Source organism: Pezoporus occidentalis, unplaced genomic scaffold (assembly GCF_034315485.1).
Source record: "Pezoporus occidentalis ecotype Australia unplaced genomic scaffold, CSIRO_AGI_Poc_V1 ctg22, whole genome shotgun sequence".
Taxonomy (NCBI): domain Eukaryota; kingdom Metazoa; phylum Chordata; class Aves; order Psittaciformes; family Psittacidae; genus Pezoporus; species Pezoporus occidentalis.
In genome coordinates this window covers 489,771-505,971 of record NW_026914072.1, presented here as the reverse complement: position 1 = coordinate 505,971, position 16,201 = coordinate 489,771, and the positions used below count along the sequence as shown (strand labels likewise).

Below are 16,201 nucleotides of genomic sequence, written 5' to 3'. Positions count from 1 at the left end.
TCATGCTGCTTCTTTAAACTGACCTTTTCAAGACAGAATTTGTGTTTTCCTGCAGGGAAAAAAAAACCAAAACAACCAACATGATAGGGATGAAGGTTTAATTTTATTTTAGTGGGTTTAATGACATTCAGCTATGTTATATTTTAAAGCTGCCTAATTATCAGATGTAACATCTGGGATACAGTATCTATCAGACTGTGTTTTATCCAAACTGGGCACAAATACAAGAAAGTGTTATTTGTATTTATTAAATGGAACATACAGAGAAAGGTCAACATTTTCCCTATTTATCCCTCATCAGCAGAGACTGGTGAGAAAGCAGGGTAAAAGTGAAACTCCTTAATCAACAAGAACTTGTGACTTCAAAAATATGCAAGACACATGGAAGCCAAGAACAAGCTTCTTACCCATGCATTTTTTCTTTTATTGTATATTATTCAGTTCAGTTATACTCATACACAGACCTCTGCTCTTCTTTACTGGTCAAAAGAAGTGGTCTCTTTTGCTACAGTGGTTGACAAGAAGAAAAGCATTAAAACACTGTTCGTAAACAAGCAATTAAGAGAAAGCAGAACATGGTTAACACAATTCCCATTAATATACTTTATTCCATTCTGTGGCACCCTCGAGGTAGTTAAACTGGTCAGTTGCTTCTATAACCCTCCCAACTATCTGTGATAGTAATTGTATTTACTGGCCCTTCAATGCAAGTTCTTCCGCCTTGTGTCTAGAGGTTTTGTGAGTCTTTCTTTTTTGTTATCTACACTGCAAGGCCTCACAGAGAAGAGTTAAGTCTCTTCTAACCTTACGGTCCTAGAGAGTTTCAAGCTGCTGCTGGAGGGTGTGTGGACCCATAGGTTGAACAATCCTGTTGGTATCTCTTACTGTGTAGAAGTGTGTTTCTATACTTATATGCTCTCATTAGGCAGTTTTTCAGTCATCTGCTCCAGCACTGGCACCATTCATATTCCCAATATAGCACAATGAAGTGGCTTTTCTTGCATGGAGGGGATTCTCAACACAGAAGCTTTATTCACAATAGCATTAAAAATGCCTGACTGGGTTAGAGCAGTAATCTGTCTAGGCCAGTTTCAGTGAGTGCCCACCCCAGCTAAATATTGCAGAATTTGCTGAATGGCACTTCTGTGGTTACTTTATCCACCATCTTAATTATTTTGTAAACCTAGAACACTCAGCCTTCACCTGCCCAAGCAGAATATTTCTAACCTTTTCAGTCTCTCTTCAGAAAGCAGCCGCCCCATGGCCTTGACCCTTTTAAGTGCTCTTCTTTTTGCCCTCTGTAGATTGATTCCCTGTCCTCCATGCAATGTAGAGATCAGAACTGTGTGCTGAAGTCAAGGTGAAAGTGCACCAATGTTTTACACAGTGCCAGAGTGACCTCTCTGTCACATTCTCAGTAACCTCCCTGATGATGTGCAACATAGTGACTTCCGGCTCCTGCTGGACATTGAGCCAGAAGGTAACTTCCCTCCCACAGCATCTCTGATTTGTCCTGCAGCATCTATTCTCTTTCTAAAAGGACTGGGCTTTTCCAGTCCCTTTCTCTGTTATAGCTATTTCTTTTTCTTTCCCTCCAGTCACATTTACTTTGAACACTCAAGAACTGGCAGAGTTAAAATCCAGGCTAATTCAGTGACTAAAGGCTTCAAACTGCTGTGTTTTTAACTGGAAAGCAGAACGGAATCCTAATTGGAAGCCAAAACCAGATCTGAACAGAATTTGAAATCCCATTTTGAAGCCCTTTTCAAACATACATCTATATAAGACTTACTGTTTCTGGCATCCCCTAGCACATATTTGTGCAGTATAGGGACTGTTTAGACTAGATTTTGCACAAGCCTTTGTTTCAGGACTGTAGCAAGGGTGCACTGGCTGCTCTGTGCTGCTCTTTAGATTCTCACTGAGCTTGTTCACTCAGGGACCTGCCTCCTAAACAGCCTTTGGTAGAAGAGGGCAGGTAATAGAATCATAGAATCATACAATCAATCATAGAATCACAGAATCATAGAATGGTTTGGGTCTGAAAAGACCTTAAAGCTTATCTAGTTCCAGCCACCTGCCATGGGTAGGGACACCTTCCACTACACCAGGTTGCTCCAAGCCCCATCCTACCTGGTCTTGAACACTGCCAGGGATGGGGCAGCCACAGCTTCTCTAGGCAACCAGCTTTGCCTAGCTTTGATTCCTGTCCTTCTGTGTCTGTCAACTGTGTGGTTATTACTAGTGACGTGCCCTGTGGGTAACAGTAGGCCTAAGTTTCTCAAGCCTTTTTCTGTCAGTCTTATGGTGCGCCTTACTGGGGTAGGTGTGTTTACATGTATGCGTTTCTGTGCTTTCATGACCTACATTTGTGTGTGTGCATTCATCTATTGGGTAGTGGTTCCCTACTGTTCCTGTTGTGGTAGCCTGTTCATTAGTCCTGCTTCCCACTCCTCTGCCTGAACTGCCACTAGCTGCCTGCAGTGCTTCACCTTATTTGCAGGCTTACATGTGGCCTTAAAGATTTGAGTAGAGAGAAGCTGCTTTTCTGGCATGGGAACATGGATGATGTCTGTCCTGAGACAAGGAAGCAAAGAGGTAGGCTGGAGTAACTTCCTGCCTGAAGGTCCATGCCCCAAGTGTGCCCCATTCATACAACATTTTTGTTTTCATATTTGTAACCATTCATAATAGAGTATGTAATATGTAAGCTGTGTGGGCTAAATGAGCCAACTAGTGAATCACTGTATACCCAGCGTAGAGTAAATTTAACCAGCACTGATTCCAAACCAGAGGTAAATAAAAAGTATACCATTTCAGCTGTTTCAAACCCATTATGAATAAAAGGCTGAATGTTGTACATGGGCATCATGCAGTATATACTTTTTTGAAGAAACTCTGCAGTCAGAGAGATTAAAAGAAATATCCTAATGGCTCATTTTTTAATGTCTCTTTGGGTTACTCAGGGTTAAAAATAAAATTGTAAAAATCCTTCATATAAGCCAAGAGAACTTTACAATCTTTTACAAGTCATCTCTACTGTCTTTAACTTCCTCATGTAGAATTTGAAGAAGCCTTTCATACCAGATACACTACTTCCTTCTTGTGTAAGTGTTGTTGGATTATGTGTTATAATAAAACCACTTTGCAGCAGGTTATTTATTAAAATACTTGTATTATATTAAGTATATATAACTTGCATAACTATATCAGAGCAAATACAACTGTGATTTCAATCCAGCATAAAAATGTCATTGCAGAAAATAGTCCCTTCTGTTTGTAACAGAGGAACAGAGTCAGTTCTGTGACGGTAAAAGCTGACAGCTCACACCTAACTACTGCTAAGGTGGTGCTTTGTTTATGCCTTATTTAGCTAAATGGGAGAAACAGGTCAGTCTGATTCATTACACTGTTCTGATCCCTGCCTTTTAAAAAGCTCTCTGCCTAGAAATAAAGAGCATGTTACATCTCTCCAGCCATAAGTTCTCCTGAAAAGGCAGTACTGGTCTTTCTAACTTCAGCCTTCTTTACTCATCAGTAAATAGGTAATTCCTGTAACACACAAGAGACAGTGTTCTCTTTCGATCCCTTCATGTCACACCTTGAAAACATTATTTTCTCAAAAAGTGCTGCTGTGTTCACTATTTCCTGGTAGCCCACAGTGGCAAAAGTGGTATCAGGATAGAAGAAGCATCCAGTTGGGCAAAGTGTAACCCCTGAATTTACTTAGAACAACAGAAAGAGTAGAATAGTTTCCTTTCTCCATCTCTTAAGAATATGTAAAGGTATTGTGCTATTCCTGCATTTTCTGAATAAAGCCCAGGAGAAATGAAAAATTTGAGTCTCTGCCTTACTCAGCATAGTGAGTAACTAGCCCAGGCCAGATATAAAACTGTTTTAAAAGCAGGCCTCCCTGCTGGCAGCAGCAGTGTGCCACTTTGACATACAGCAATAATTTTAAATGAGAGTGATTTATTTTTCTTTCAAAGGCAGCAGATGGCAGCAAAGTTGTACAGATGCGCCAGACTAGTGGAAGAAGAAAAATATCTTAGTACACACACTCTTAACAACATTCCATGGAAAAAAGGTATCATTTGTTTCTGTCTGACTTGCAGTGTGGTTAAGAATATAAATCAGGTTTAATGGACCTCGTGCACTTGTAACGTGAGGGCTTTTTTTCCCCATTATGAGTAGGTAATAAAATCAGATAGGACAAGATGATGTGAATTATCACTCAATAAATTATCTTTGTCTCTGCAGGAATCACTCCTTTGTGTAAATCTTTTTAGATCCTTCATTAAACAGATACTGATTGCCTTGTGCAAATATTATCACAAAGTGCTAGACTGTCTGTGTGTGCACCCTGACCAATACAAGAGCTTTGGCTGCCACTCTCTGCTGTGAGCTGTGTACCCCACTCACTTTCTCACTTGAGTTAGTTTCTGGGTGCATCCTTTCCTGAGGTTCCTAAGTAGGTGATGAGATTTTTTTTTTTAGAGAGGAAAGAGAGAGGAGGAAGGAAATGCTGCTATGTAAAGTCATAGTGGTTAAAACACTCCAAATTCCTACTGTATAAAAAAAAAAAAAAAGAACTCTGGGGTTTGGACAAGAACACTGAAAGTTTCTGGGATTTGATCCCTACTCATGAAAGCATTTAGCACCACATTTGACACATGTATGTTGGTTGAAGTTCTCATTGCCAGCAGCACTACACCACATCCATTTAAGAGGAGCAGCAATTATCATACATTGTTGAACTCATTTCAGATTGAACTGAGAACGTGGATTTGAGTTAACTCTTTTTGAAAGAGTTCCTGTCCCTTATTTCTACCTTTTAGTAGTTTCTTCAGTCTTTAAACCAGAACTTGTGAATAAAGTATAAAGCAAAGCTTACAATACAATCTTTCAGTATAAAAATGTTTTTGAAAGAAAGCTGAGTCTTAGATTTTTACTTTTTTTTTTTCCTCCTGCTGAAGCCAGTAGAAGTTTTGTTTCAATTAATGGGATCAGTCTCAGGCCTGGGATTTGGTGTTGAGATTCCTATCTGGCTTACCAGTTCATCACCACCAGAATGTCTGTTGTCTGTAGGCAGTAAGTAATGATATATTCCAGTTGCATATTTTTCATGTTGTTTATCAATAAAGAGCCAGACTATGAATTTGTTCCTTATGCAGAATGAGATGCAGAGTTTCAAAGCCCCAGGAAAAGAATTACTTAGAAAATGTGACTTAGAAATCCATCACTTTTTTCTTCTCTCTAAAGAGAGCAAATTTACACAGTGCAGCTGTCTTCTCCCAGTGTGCAGACTCTGATCTGCTCCTGAGTCCTTATATACAGGGAGGGAAGTGTAGTGGCCTGTAAGAGTTTACTGCTTTCTAGCAGAGAGCCACAGTAGAGTCAGGTCATGGAAAGGGAAAGGGGGAATCCATGCACTCTTTTGTCCTCTCCCGTAACAACAGTGGGATGAGTTAGATGCTGGCCTTTTCCTCTTACAGTGTTTTGGTCTCATGATAACTCCTGTGACAGTAACCACCTATTAAAAGGACAATAATCATGTTTGCTTGAGGAACTGCTTAGTTTGCTCCTGAACTAGAAGATAAGATCTGTTATGTTTGTTCTCCCATTTCTGCCAATACTACTGAACATCAGAGATTAAGACCTGGACATTTGTTTGTTTATTTTTACATCAAATTAACAAAGTATGAAGAAAATATAAACCATTTTATAATTGCTGGAAAAGTTGCATGTAATTTGCAAACTGACAGATCTGGGAAGTGATAACTTGACTGAAAGAATCAGAAGAATATTTATTTTGCAAACCCATTCTGAGAGTCAGAATTTATTACAAAATATTTACCTTCAGCTAGGTTGGACTGATCTTTCCTGGCTTTTGAAAAACCCAGGCTTTTTTAAGTGGGTGGGAGACTCAAGGAGGTCCAATTAAATGTTAGGTAAAAGTTATCACAGAATCAAAAATGTCAAAGATTTCATTTGGCCTCCTTATTGCTGTTGGTGTTGCCTGGAAGTTTGTGGGCAAAACACTCCAGTCTTATCAAATAATTAACATTGATTCTAGTCTTAACAGAACCATTTGTTTTTCATTTGGAAACATTACAGTTATCAAGGATTTTGCCTAGTGTACGTAGCATGTAGTAAAAAAGGTTTTTACATAGCAAAGTTCTTTACCTCATGAACAAATTATGCTCCTTCTCCTCATGAAGGATACATGGCCCTGCTCCAAAGAATTAAGTATTTAAAAATTAAAGCAATTTCAAAGCTGACATAATTATTTGGTGAAAAAAACCTGTTCTTTAAGAAATATTTGGATGATAAAAGAAAACCCTTGTGAACACAATAAACAAATTTTACTTAGGCATAATTGTATTTAGTTATTGATTGTACTCAGTCATTCTGGATTTTTTTCTCCTGATGCCTGTGTGCTCTACACTACTTAAGTATGATGTGAGATAATATAAAATGGTGTATTGGCGGCACAAGGAAAATATTTGGATGGCTGTCTGGAGTTGCCATTATTGGCTTTAATTATGACTTGCTGTCCTTTGGGTAATAAATGAGCCAGAAAAAGTTTCATATGTGCCAAAGTATTCATTAGTATTCCCCTTTCTGTCATTGTGCTTGCAGAAGAAGTTTATATCTGGCACCTGACTGCAGTTCTTATTAGCACTGACCAAGATACTTTGCAGATTTTGATAATCATCTGAGAGTACACCAGTGTCTCTACTTTTTGGATACAGAAGTTGTTCCTAGGGTAACAGTGGCAGAACTCTTTGACCACATTCTGATCTAACTTGAGAGCAAACATTTTTTGCAGTTCTTGATGTGACGCGGCTGCTTAAAGTTAAGATTTGTGGTACGAACTTGTCATGGTTTAAGCCCAGCTGGCAACCCAGAAACACACAGCAGCTCTCTCACTCCCTCCCCTTCCTCTCCCTGCTCCCAGAGGGATGGGGAGGAGAATCAAAAGAATGTAACTCCCAGGGGTTGAGATATGGACAGTCCAGTAACTAAGGTATAACACAAACCACTGCTGCTACCACCAATAATAATAATGATAAGGGAAATAACAAGGGAAGAGAATACAACCACTCACCACCTGCCAACCGATTCCCAGCCTGACCCGAGCAGTAATCTAGCCCTTCCGAATAACTGCCCCCAGTTTATATAGTGTGCATGACATAGAATCATAAAATAGTTAGGGTTGGAAAGGACCTTAAGATCATCTAGTTCCAACCCCCCTGCCATGGGCAGGGACACCTCACACTAAACCATCTCACCCAAGGCCTCGTCCAACCTGGTCTTGAACACTGCCAGGGATGGAGCATTCACAACCTCCCCGGGCAACCCATTCCAGTGCCTCACCACCCTCACAGGACAGAATTTCCTCCTTATATCCAATCTAAACTTCCCCTGTTTAAGTTTTAACCCATTACCCCTTGTCCTACCACTACAGTCCCTAATGAAGAGTCCCTTCACAGCATCCTTAGAGGCCCCCTTCAGATACTGGAAGGCTGCTATGAGGTCTCCACGCAGCCTTTTCTTCTCCAGGCTGAACAGCCCCAACTTTCTCAGCCTGTCTTCATACAGGAGGTGCTCCAGTCCCCTGATCATCCTTGTGGCCCTTCTCTGGACTTGTTCCAACAGTTCCATGTCCTTTTTATGTTGAGGACACCAGAACTGCACACAATACTCCAGGTGAGGTCTCACGAGAGCAAAGTAGAGAGGCAGGATCACCTCCTTTGACCTGCTGGTCACGCTCCTTTTGGTGCAGCCCAGGATACAGTTGGCTTTCTGGGCTGCAAGTGCACACTGAAGCAGACTCATATTCATTTTCTCATCAACCAACATCCCCAAGTACTTCTCCGCAGGGCTGCTCTGAATCTCTTCTTTGCCCAACCTGTAGCTGTGCCTGGGATTGCTCCAAGCCAGGTGTAGGACCTTGCACTTGGCATGGTTAAACTTCATGAGGTTGGCATCAGCCCACCTCACAAGCGTGTCGAGGTCCCTCTGGATGGCATTCCTTCCCTCCAGCGTATCAACCGAACCACACAGCTTGGTGTCATCAGCAAACTTGCTGAGGGTGCACTCAATCCCACTGTCCATGTCAGCGACAGAGATGTTGAACAAGACCGGTCCCAACACCAATCTCTGAGGGACGCCACTTGTTACTGGTCTCCAGCCGGACATTGAGCCACTGACCACAACTCTTTGTGTGCGGCCATCCAGCCAGTTCTTTATCCACCGAGTGGTCCATCCATCAAATTGATGTCTCTCCAATTTAGAGACAAGGATGTCGTGTGGGACAGTGTCGAACGCTTTGCACAAGTCCAGGTAGATGACATCAACTGCTCTACCCCTGTCCATCAGTTCTGTAGCCCCATCATAGAAGGGCACCAAATTGCTCAGGCAGGATTTCCCCTTAGTGAAGCCATGCTGGCTGTCACCAAGCACCTTGTTGATTTTCATGTGCCTTAGCATGCCTTCCAGGAGAATCTGCTCCAAGATTTTGCCAGGCACAGAGGTGAGACTGACTGGTCTGTAATTCCCTGGCTCATCCATTTTCCCCTTCTTGAACATGGGGGTTGTATTTCCCTTTTTCCAGTCATCGGGAACTTCACCTGACTGCCACAATTTCTCAAATATGATGGCCAGCGGCTTCGCAACTTCATTCGCCAGCTCCTTCAGGACCCGTGGATGGATTTCATCAGGTCCCATGGACTTGTGCACGTTCAGATTTTTAAGATGGTCTCGAACCAGATCCTCTCCTACAGTGTGCCCAAGGTCTTCATTCTCACAGTCCCTGCATCTGCCTTCCAAGACTTGGGTGGTGTGGTCAGAGCCTTTGCCAGTGAAGACCGAGGCAAAGAAGTCACTGAGTACCTCAGCCTTCTCCAAATGCAGGGTAGCCAGTTCTCCTGAGAGCTTCCTGAGGGGGCCTATGTTCTCCCTCGTCTGTTTTTTATTTGCTATGTGCCTGTAGAATCCCTTCCTGTTATCCTTAATATCCCTAGCCAAGTTTAATTCTAACAAATTTAATTCTAACATGCTGTGTTAGTTGGCTGTTGGCTAGTTTAAGTCAGGTGTCCTGTCTCTGCTTCCTCCTGGCTTCCCCTCCTCCCTGGCAGAGCATGAGATTCAGGAAGTCCTTGGTCAGAGTAAACATTACTGAGCAGCAACTAAAAACATTGGTGTTATCAGTGCTGTTCCCAGGCTGAAAGTCAAAAACACAGCACTGCACCAGCTACTGAGAAGGAGAAAAACACCTGCTACTGCTGAGCCCTGGACAGTATCCACCCCTTATTCCATATCATTCACGTCATGCTCAGATCTCACATTTTTCGATATACCATCACTCTTGTCTCATATACATATATGTGTGTGTATACACACAATCACACACACATTCAAAGAGAGAGAGAGAGATCATTCCTTAGTGCATGGACCAATCCCTATAAAGCTGCTGAGTTCACCCAATCCATTTTCGGCTCCATCTCTTGTAACAGTCTTTCAGAGCAGGAGAGGCATTGTCCTGAACCCAGGACACAACTGGAGAAAGAAAAATGATTACTTTTTTCACTCCTTCAGATTGGGGGACCTGCACTAGGTCTTTATGAGAAAGCACTTGTATATCAGCATTTTAGGCCCCTTGCCACCATTCTGTATAGCATTAATAATGGAGCCGTAAAAGTTTCTGAGATAAAAATAGCCTTTGGAATATATTTTGATAATAAGAAAATTGTCTATAGTGAAGTAGTTTTTCTTTGCCATAGGGTGTCTCTAGAGTAGGAATAAAACAAAATAATAACTCATAAAGAATATTTCAAGAACTCTTCTGACACTTCACTAAGGAGGCTCTGCTGAGGTTGGTGACCACTCCTTTGGCATCCACTCTTGAACAGACTGGTGAATAAGGATGAATTCCTCCTCCAATACATGTTTACTGTTGCAAAACTTGAATTTAGAACTTTGTTTGAACTGAACTTACAGTCATGTTTTAAGCAGCCTTTGAAATGCTGGCCTGTGGGACACCAGACTGTTCTTATAAACTAGTGTTTTAATTAAAGCAGTGTGTAAACAAATGCTCCTGATTTTGAAGGCATTTGATGACATTTTCCACTTCTCATCTGTCACATTAGGGCATAAGCTGGACTTGACATAAGCACACAGCTATTCTTGAGCTTCTAGGACTTTGAGAGGATTCTTGCTTATGGGCTGATACTGTTTCACAGTCTTGTTCTCCCTGAAGCCTCATGGGTTTCAAAATCCTCAAACTCCTCAGAGATTTTAATCTAGTTCATGGATGGATTTCAACCATTTAAAGGCTAGTGCCCAACATTTTGCTTTGTGGGATGTTCACCGTGAAAAGATGCTTAGCCAAAATTCTTCAGTAATGTCACCTGCTTGGGCAGAAGGAAGAGCTTTGACCTTGACTCACCTCAGGTGAGTCACCTTGGCTGCTACCTGGGGCAGGTGCAGAAAAGGATGAGGAGGAAGAATGCTGACTCTATATATTTTAGCCCTTGCAGCCCAGATCCCCCAAACCTGGAACTCAATTTGGGATATGGGGTTAGCTCTGTAATTGGAAAGAGTCCCTGTCTGCTCTGTCATTCTCCAGCCTACCTAGCCTAGCCAAACTAGGTTGGCTAAAATACACGGTCATAGTATTCCCAGGGTTTACTTTTCAGGTGATGCAATCAAAGAACATGCTGTCTTCCACTCATAAGGCTACTCACTACTTTCTAGCCTGTCTAATTCAGGTCTTTACACTTTAAAAGACATAGTTTCAAAGACTGGAGGATGAGGAGTGGTAGGGGTGGGAGTGAAGGGAATTAAAACAAACAAGCAAACAAACTGGTTTGTTTGCTGGTTTGTTTTTTGTTTTTTTTTTTTTACCTACAGAGTTTTGCTTCTCCCTACAAGCGCGGCAGGTGGTGCTCTTGATCCTTCCAAAAGGAAATTCTATTTACTAAGCTCCAGTAAGGTCAGAATTATGCCAGTCAGCACCAGCTTGCTAGTTTTAGCCCTGTCCATCTAGTCCAAGGATCTTTCAGCTCTGAGTGAAGTGTTTTCTGTCGGTGAAGGGAAAGGAGGGAAGAAAAGGTATTTTAGTGGGGACTGGCTTTTGTCAGTAAATGAAGAAAAGATCAATACAAACAAATGTAGCTAGTTGGCAAGTACATACTAACCACACTCTAGCCCAATCCAGCCTTACATCCCAAGTTTAGATGACAAAGATGCTAGCTGTGTAGCCCGTAAGTAAAACATTGCAGCTATTAAGTTGAGTGGTTCTGTTGAAGCCGTTTCAGTTGTGCTCTTTAAGTAGGATCTGATTTCACCTACGCAATGTAATTTCCCGCTGCAAGCACTCCAAAATTTATGAGCTACAATTATTCTAATTTCAAGATCTTTTGTGATTTGAGAATAGGCTCTTGCTTGTTTTTCAGCTGGTAGATATAACCTGTGCTGAAGATCATGCATTTGCTATCACCCCTTACAATTTGCAGTCTGGACCAGAAAAGCCACTGGCAGTAGAGAGGTAAATTCTCTTCCAGCTGTTAACAAACAGATGATAATTGAAACTGGCAAATGTCAATATATATATGAATTTGGGTTTTATATAAAAAAGAGAACATTTCAAGTTGAAAACCCATCTCTCTATTCCAAAATTGAGTGGAAAACGCTTAGGAAGTAATTAAAAATAGGTAATTCTGAGAACTTCAAAACTTTGGGGAGAGAAATCATTATGAATACATGCCAGGCATCGAGTCAACTAGATTCCTCCCCAAGTTTTTTTTTTTTGCAGCAGTATTCCTGGAAAGGTGTCATTGCCAGTTCTTTTGAAATTTTCTTGTATATGTATGCTTCGTCAGCATTTAGTATTAGGTTAAAAAATAGCCCACTTCATTTATTCTAGCAGCATTTAGTGCTGCTGTTCCCAGAATTCTACACGTTAACTATGTTCAGAGATACTATAAAATAGGGGAATTTGCATGTTTTGCTACCCAAGATGTTATTAAAATACACTTGTTTAGTTTTTAGATTTTCTTGGCATGCAAAGGGTAGACACCAATAGATGGTGCTATTGGTGCATTAATAAGGTTCAGGTTCACGTTTGTGTTCTGATCTGTGGCTGGAATTTGTTTAAAAAAAAAAAAAAGGAACAAAACAACAAACCCCCTAATGCTAAGCTTTTATTCAAGATGTTCTGCCCACCCTGAACTGGTCACCATTTAACTTTAACCTGAACTGTGGCCCAGGAAATCCTTCAATATAAATAACCTTGGAAGCTGCCATGACCATTTTTGGAACACGCTCCCTCAATAAATCTGTTATTTTGTTGTGCAATGTTGAAGTGTGCAGTTGTTTCCCTGATTAATTAGGGCAAAAAATAAACTTGCACGATCAATCCAAGCTGTGACACGTTTCAGCCCTGGCTGGAACATGTGGATAGGAAAGGCCTCAGAGCCTTTTCAACTGATCTGACCTGGGATTTTAAGATGCATTCTTGCTTTTGGGTTTACTTGATCCAGCCAGATAGGGTGGCTGCTAACAAAGCCTGTAACTGAAGAGTTTTGGTCTGGCACAGAAGGGCCAGGCTAGCTTAGCAAGGGTAGGGCTGAACACAGTATAACATCGTTCATCTTGACCACCTGCCCCCACTAAAGACAACATAAGAGAACTGGTTTATGTAGTGTTTATTTCACATATTACCCGTGGAGAACAGCTGATACATTCTCTACATCTTTCACGAGTCTGGAATGCAAGATAAAAAAGGGTATGGAAAAAAAAAAAGGTAACATTTGACATTCATGATATGAAAAATAGAGGGGATACAAAGTTTAAAAATGCCCTTATGCAATATATATATAAAACGTATAAAAATAAAATATATTTTCAAAAAAAAAAGATACAAACAGGACATGACAGAGGACAATCTTAAATATCGATACGTATCTCATGATCCACACACACCGCACTTAAAATTAACAAAAACCACGTACAATTGCACTTTTCCTCTCTGGAAGGTTCAAGTATATTACAGTCCCCGCAGGGACTAGTGAGTGTCCGATTCCCTGCCGGGTGCAGATATCGCAGAGGGTAGAGCAGATGTGGGCGACATGTCCTTGCCGAGGGCCGAACGCGCACCCCCAAACAGCCATGGGCAGCGGGCGAGGCGGGGGCCGCGGTCCCAGGGTCCGGGGGCGTAGCGCAGCGGCCGGCGCCCGCCGGCGGGTTTCCCCGGCCGTGGGTCTCCCCTGAGCAGCCCCTCTTCGGGGCAGACGGGGCCGGGGCAGTTCTGAGGGCGGCCCGCCGGCAAGGAAGGCCCGCCCCCCCCCTCCCGAGTGCAGCGGCGGGGCAGGGGGCGACATGGCGGCCGGCAGGGTAGAGGCGCCTCTGGCGCCTTCCAGTCCCAGGCGGCGGCGGGCGCCGGAACCAGCGGTGCCTCGCGCGGAGGGTAAAGAGTCAGTGACCGGCCCGCCGCTGCGGCGGACCGGGGAAGCAGCCTCTGCGCGTTCCCAGGGGGACGCGGCTTTCACAGCTTCCCCACTCCGACCCCCAGCGCGGGGCGCGGGCCGCAGAACCGGCTGCTCCTCACCCTGCCGGGCCCTGGCAGCGCGGCCCGCCGCTCCGCCGTCCCCGGCCCTGGGAGGGCGCACCGGCGTTCCGCCTGGACAGTCGCTCTCCGCGAATACTGGCGGCGGCCGCCGAGCAGCAGCGGACCTCCGGAGCGTCCATACTTAAGTCCACCCATCCGAGACGGCCTCGGCCGGTAGCACGGAGTTCAAACCCCGAAGACGGCGGCGAGCGGCTGCGCCCGTGGCGTCCGGAGGCGCCGCTCGGACCGGGGGGAGCGCGCAGGGCCGAGGCGTTCGGGCAGGGAGCGCCTCCTGCGGCCGTAGCCCTGGGGACTGATCTTGCTGGCGGGGGCGGTGTCGTCCTTGTCTTTATCGGTCAGCTGGTAGATCTGGTGGGCCAGCTTCTGCACCGTGCACGTCCCGAACCGACACCCCGTGCGGATGGCTTGGAAGTGGGGGAAGCTGTTAATGCTCTGGCGGTAGCGCTTGACGCGGATGTGAGCATCCTCCCGAGTGCTGCGGGGCAGGAAGAGGGAGAGCGGGCATGAGAAACGCGCAGTGGGGCTTCGGAGGAGAGGAGCCCGTGGGACCAGTAGGGGAGGGCAGGGAGCCCCCGGCCTGGAGGTGGACCCGCCCCGACGGTGCAGAACTGCCACCCCCCGGCTTTGCCCTTCGTATGGTGGTGGGAGAGGAACGACCTGGTCCCAGGGCAGAGACTCAGCCTGCTGCCGATGGGAGAAGAGGCCCCGCCGTTTTACGGCGGTTACTTTTATCTATGGATCCAGAGCTCAAGTTACTATTTATATTTGACTTTCACAGTAAAGGTTCTGCTATCTCCCGCCAGCTGAAGAGCGCGGGGAAAGGGAAGCGGGAGGGTGCTTTCAGTGTGCTGTGCAGTCCGGGCAGAGCCTGCCTATGGGACCTGGGGGGGGGATCTACAGCGAGATTAAGCCGGAAACGAGGGGACTCTGAAGCTTCCCACTGTCTCGATCAAGTGCCCGAGACCAAAAGAGGCTGGAATGTACCTGGGATGCGAGATTCGAGGTTCCTCCTTCACGTCCTGGGTCCGTATGAGCGGCTGCACGTCGGCGGCTGCCCCCAGCCCTCGGAGTGCGCCTGTGGGCTTCACGTCCCGCTTGGCTCGGCTCAGTGCCCATTTTGTCCATCTGAAAGGAGCGCAAGGGAAGAGGACAGCCTGTTAGCGCAAGCCTGCAGGGCGGGAGCCAAACCAAATAGATTCGAGGGGCGATTATATTTGCCAGCGCCGAGGTTTTTCTAATTTTGTTTCCTGAAAGGGAATGAGGCCTTTAAGGCGCTGTGCAATTCCCGCAGGGAATTCAGTCCCTCCGATCGCGGACGGAGTCCGGCGCGGAGGCTCCGGAGCGGGACTGGGCGCTGGCAGGAGGGCGCGCTCCGATACTCACTTTCTTTTGAACTCTGTCGCTACATTCACCCTTGCAGCATCCATGCCGAGGAAGGTGACAGAGCCGAGATAGAGCAGGGCTACGTGCACCAGTTTCATTCTGGCTGGGATCCTGGCGGAGGCAAGAAGAGAAGACTGTAAGCACGATTGCAAATATATGTCAAGTAAGGACCGTCCTTCATTTCCGGTGATGCCAGAGAGCTCCTTTTCTCGGAGAGCCCCCAGGCTACCGGGGACTTTGTGTGCGGTATGAACAAGGAGCTAATATTTACTCAACTTATCACAAAGTGAATAGCAGAGCCTCCAAAGTTTACGTTTGTCGAGAGTTTTACTTGCAGAGAAGGCTGAAACCCAGAAGGATTTCCAGAATACCCCCAGCGGCTTGCACTAGGATTTAGCAAACCCATGAGATTAGAGGGAGTTGACTCTGAGATGCATCGTTTCCAAACTCCAGCAAGTGTTTTGCTGCCTGGAAGCTGATCCCCTGATAGCTCATCTTCCCACTTCACACGCAAAACCAGCTAGCTCTGGATCTTATGTTGTAAACTGCCAGTGCAGTTTGACTCTGCAGCATAACTCCAAGCTCTTCAGAACAGTCCAGATTTAGCAGACTTTTTACTTCCTTTCCAGCTTCCCTGCATCTTTTGTTTGTTTGTTTTTCTTTTTTTGCTGGAATTATTGAGGAAGGGAAGAAGAAAAAAACAAAAAAGCTCTTACCTGCCAGTGAGGATAATCCACTGAGACAAATGTTTTTGTAGTAGCGATCCGAACTTGCAGGGTTTCCTGAGGAGCGAGCACTCCCTCTTTGTGTGTCTGAAGTAACCACTGCAGAGCTGCGCTCCACCGCTCCCTTTTATAGAGAGGCGCGAGGGAAGTGGGTGGACCTTGGCGTGGCTGGGCGATTCTTCATTGACACTTACCCCCACCCCCACGTCCTGAGCACTTCTTGAACATTTTAGAGGGGACTTTTTTTACCCTGCCAGGGTAAAAATAAGAAAATTATTGAAAATTGTCTTCAACAACCCTTTTGGAATTTTGTTGATTACAGCGACAGATTTTAGGTGTGGATTCTGAGTCGTGGCATAACTTGCAAAATCTGATAAACCCCTCAGTCTGTTTCACTGCGGACAGAGGTTTTAACTGCCGATATATAGTTATGTTTACATGGTCTGTAGTATAATCT

At 44.6% G+C, this 16,201-nt stretch overlaps 1 protein-coding gene and 1 long non-coding RNA gene across 2 annotated transcripts in view; one reads left to right on the top strand and one right to left on the bottom strand.

The window, feature by feature from the left end:
- Positions 1 to 10,329, top strand: part of LOC134164420 (uncharacterized) — a 35,743-nt gene extending 25,414 nt beyond the window's left edge. The window contains exons 2-3 of the long non-coding RNA XR_009965130.1: positions 1,305 to 6,871; positions 9,558 to 10,329. This is a non-coding gene — a long non-coding RNA (uncharacterized LOC134164420). The remainder of the gene's footprint in view (positions 1 to 1,304; positions 6,872 to 9,557) is intronic.
- Positions 10,330 to 12,837: 2,508 nt separating this feature from the next.
- On the bottom strand, positions 12,838 to 15,889 carry ADM (adrenomedullin). Its single transcript, XM_062620129.1, has 4 exons — positions 15,736 to 15,889; positions 15,020 to 15,130; positions 14,621 to 14,761; positions 12,838 to 14,111 (listed from the first exon to the last, which is right to left on the bottom strand). The coding sequence occupies exons 2-4, from the start codon at positions 15,115 to 15,117 to the stop codon at positions 13,802 to 13,804; spliced, it is 549 nt and encodes a 182-aa protein (XP_062476113.1). The 5' UTR covers positions 15,118 to 15,130; positions 15,736 to 15,889; the 3' UTR covers positions 12,838 to 13,801.
- Positions 15,890 to 16,201: the final 312 nt, after the last annotated feature.

What these genes read in the sequence shown, in the direction of transcription:
- ADM (XM_062620129.1), bottom strand. Translation starts at nt 15,117, where the DNA reads ATGAAACTGGTGCACGTAGCCCTGCTCTATCTCGGCTCTGTCACCTTC. An exon ending in GCGACAGAGTTCAAAAGAAA is followed by an intron (nt 14,762 to 15,019) that starts GTGAGTATCGGA and finishes CGCTCCTTTCAG; the next exon opens with ATGGACAAAATGGGCACTGA. An exon ending in CCTCGAATCTCGCATCCCAG is followed by an intron (nt 14,112 to 14,620) that starts GTACATTCCAGC and finishes CCTGCCCCGCAG; the next exon opens with CACTCGGGAGGATGCTCACA.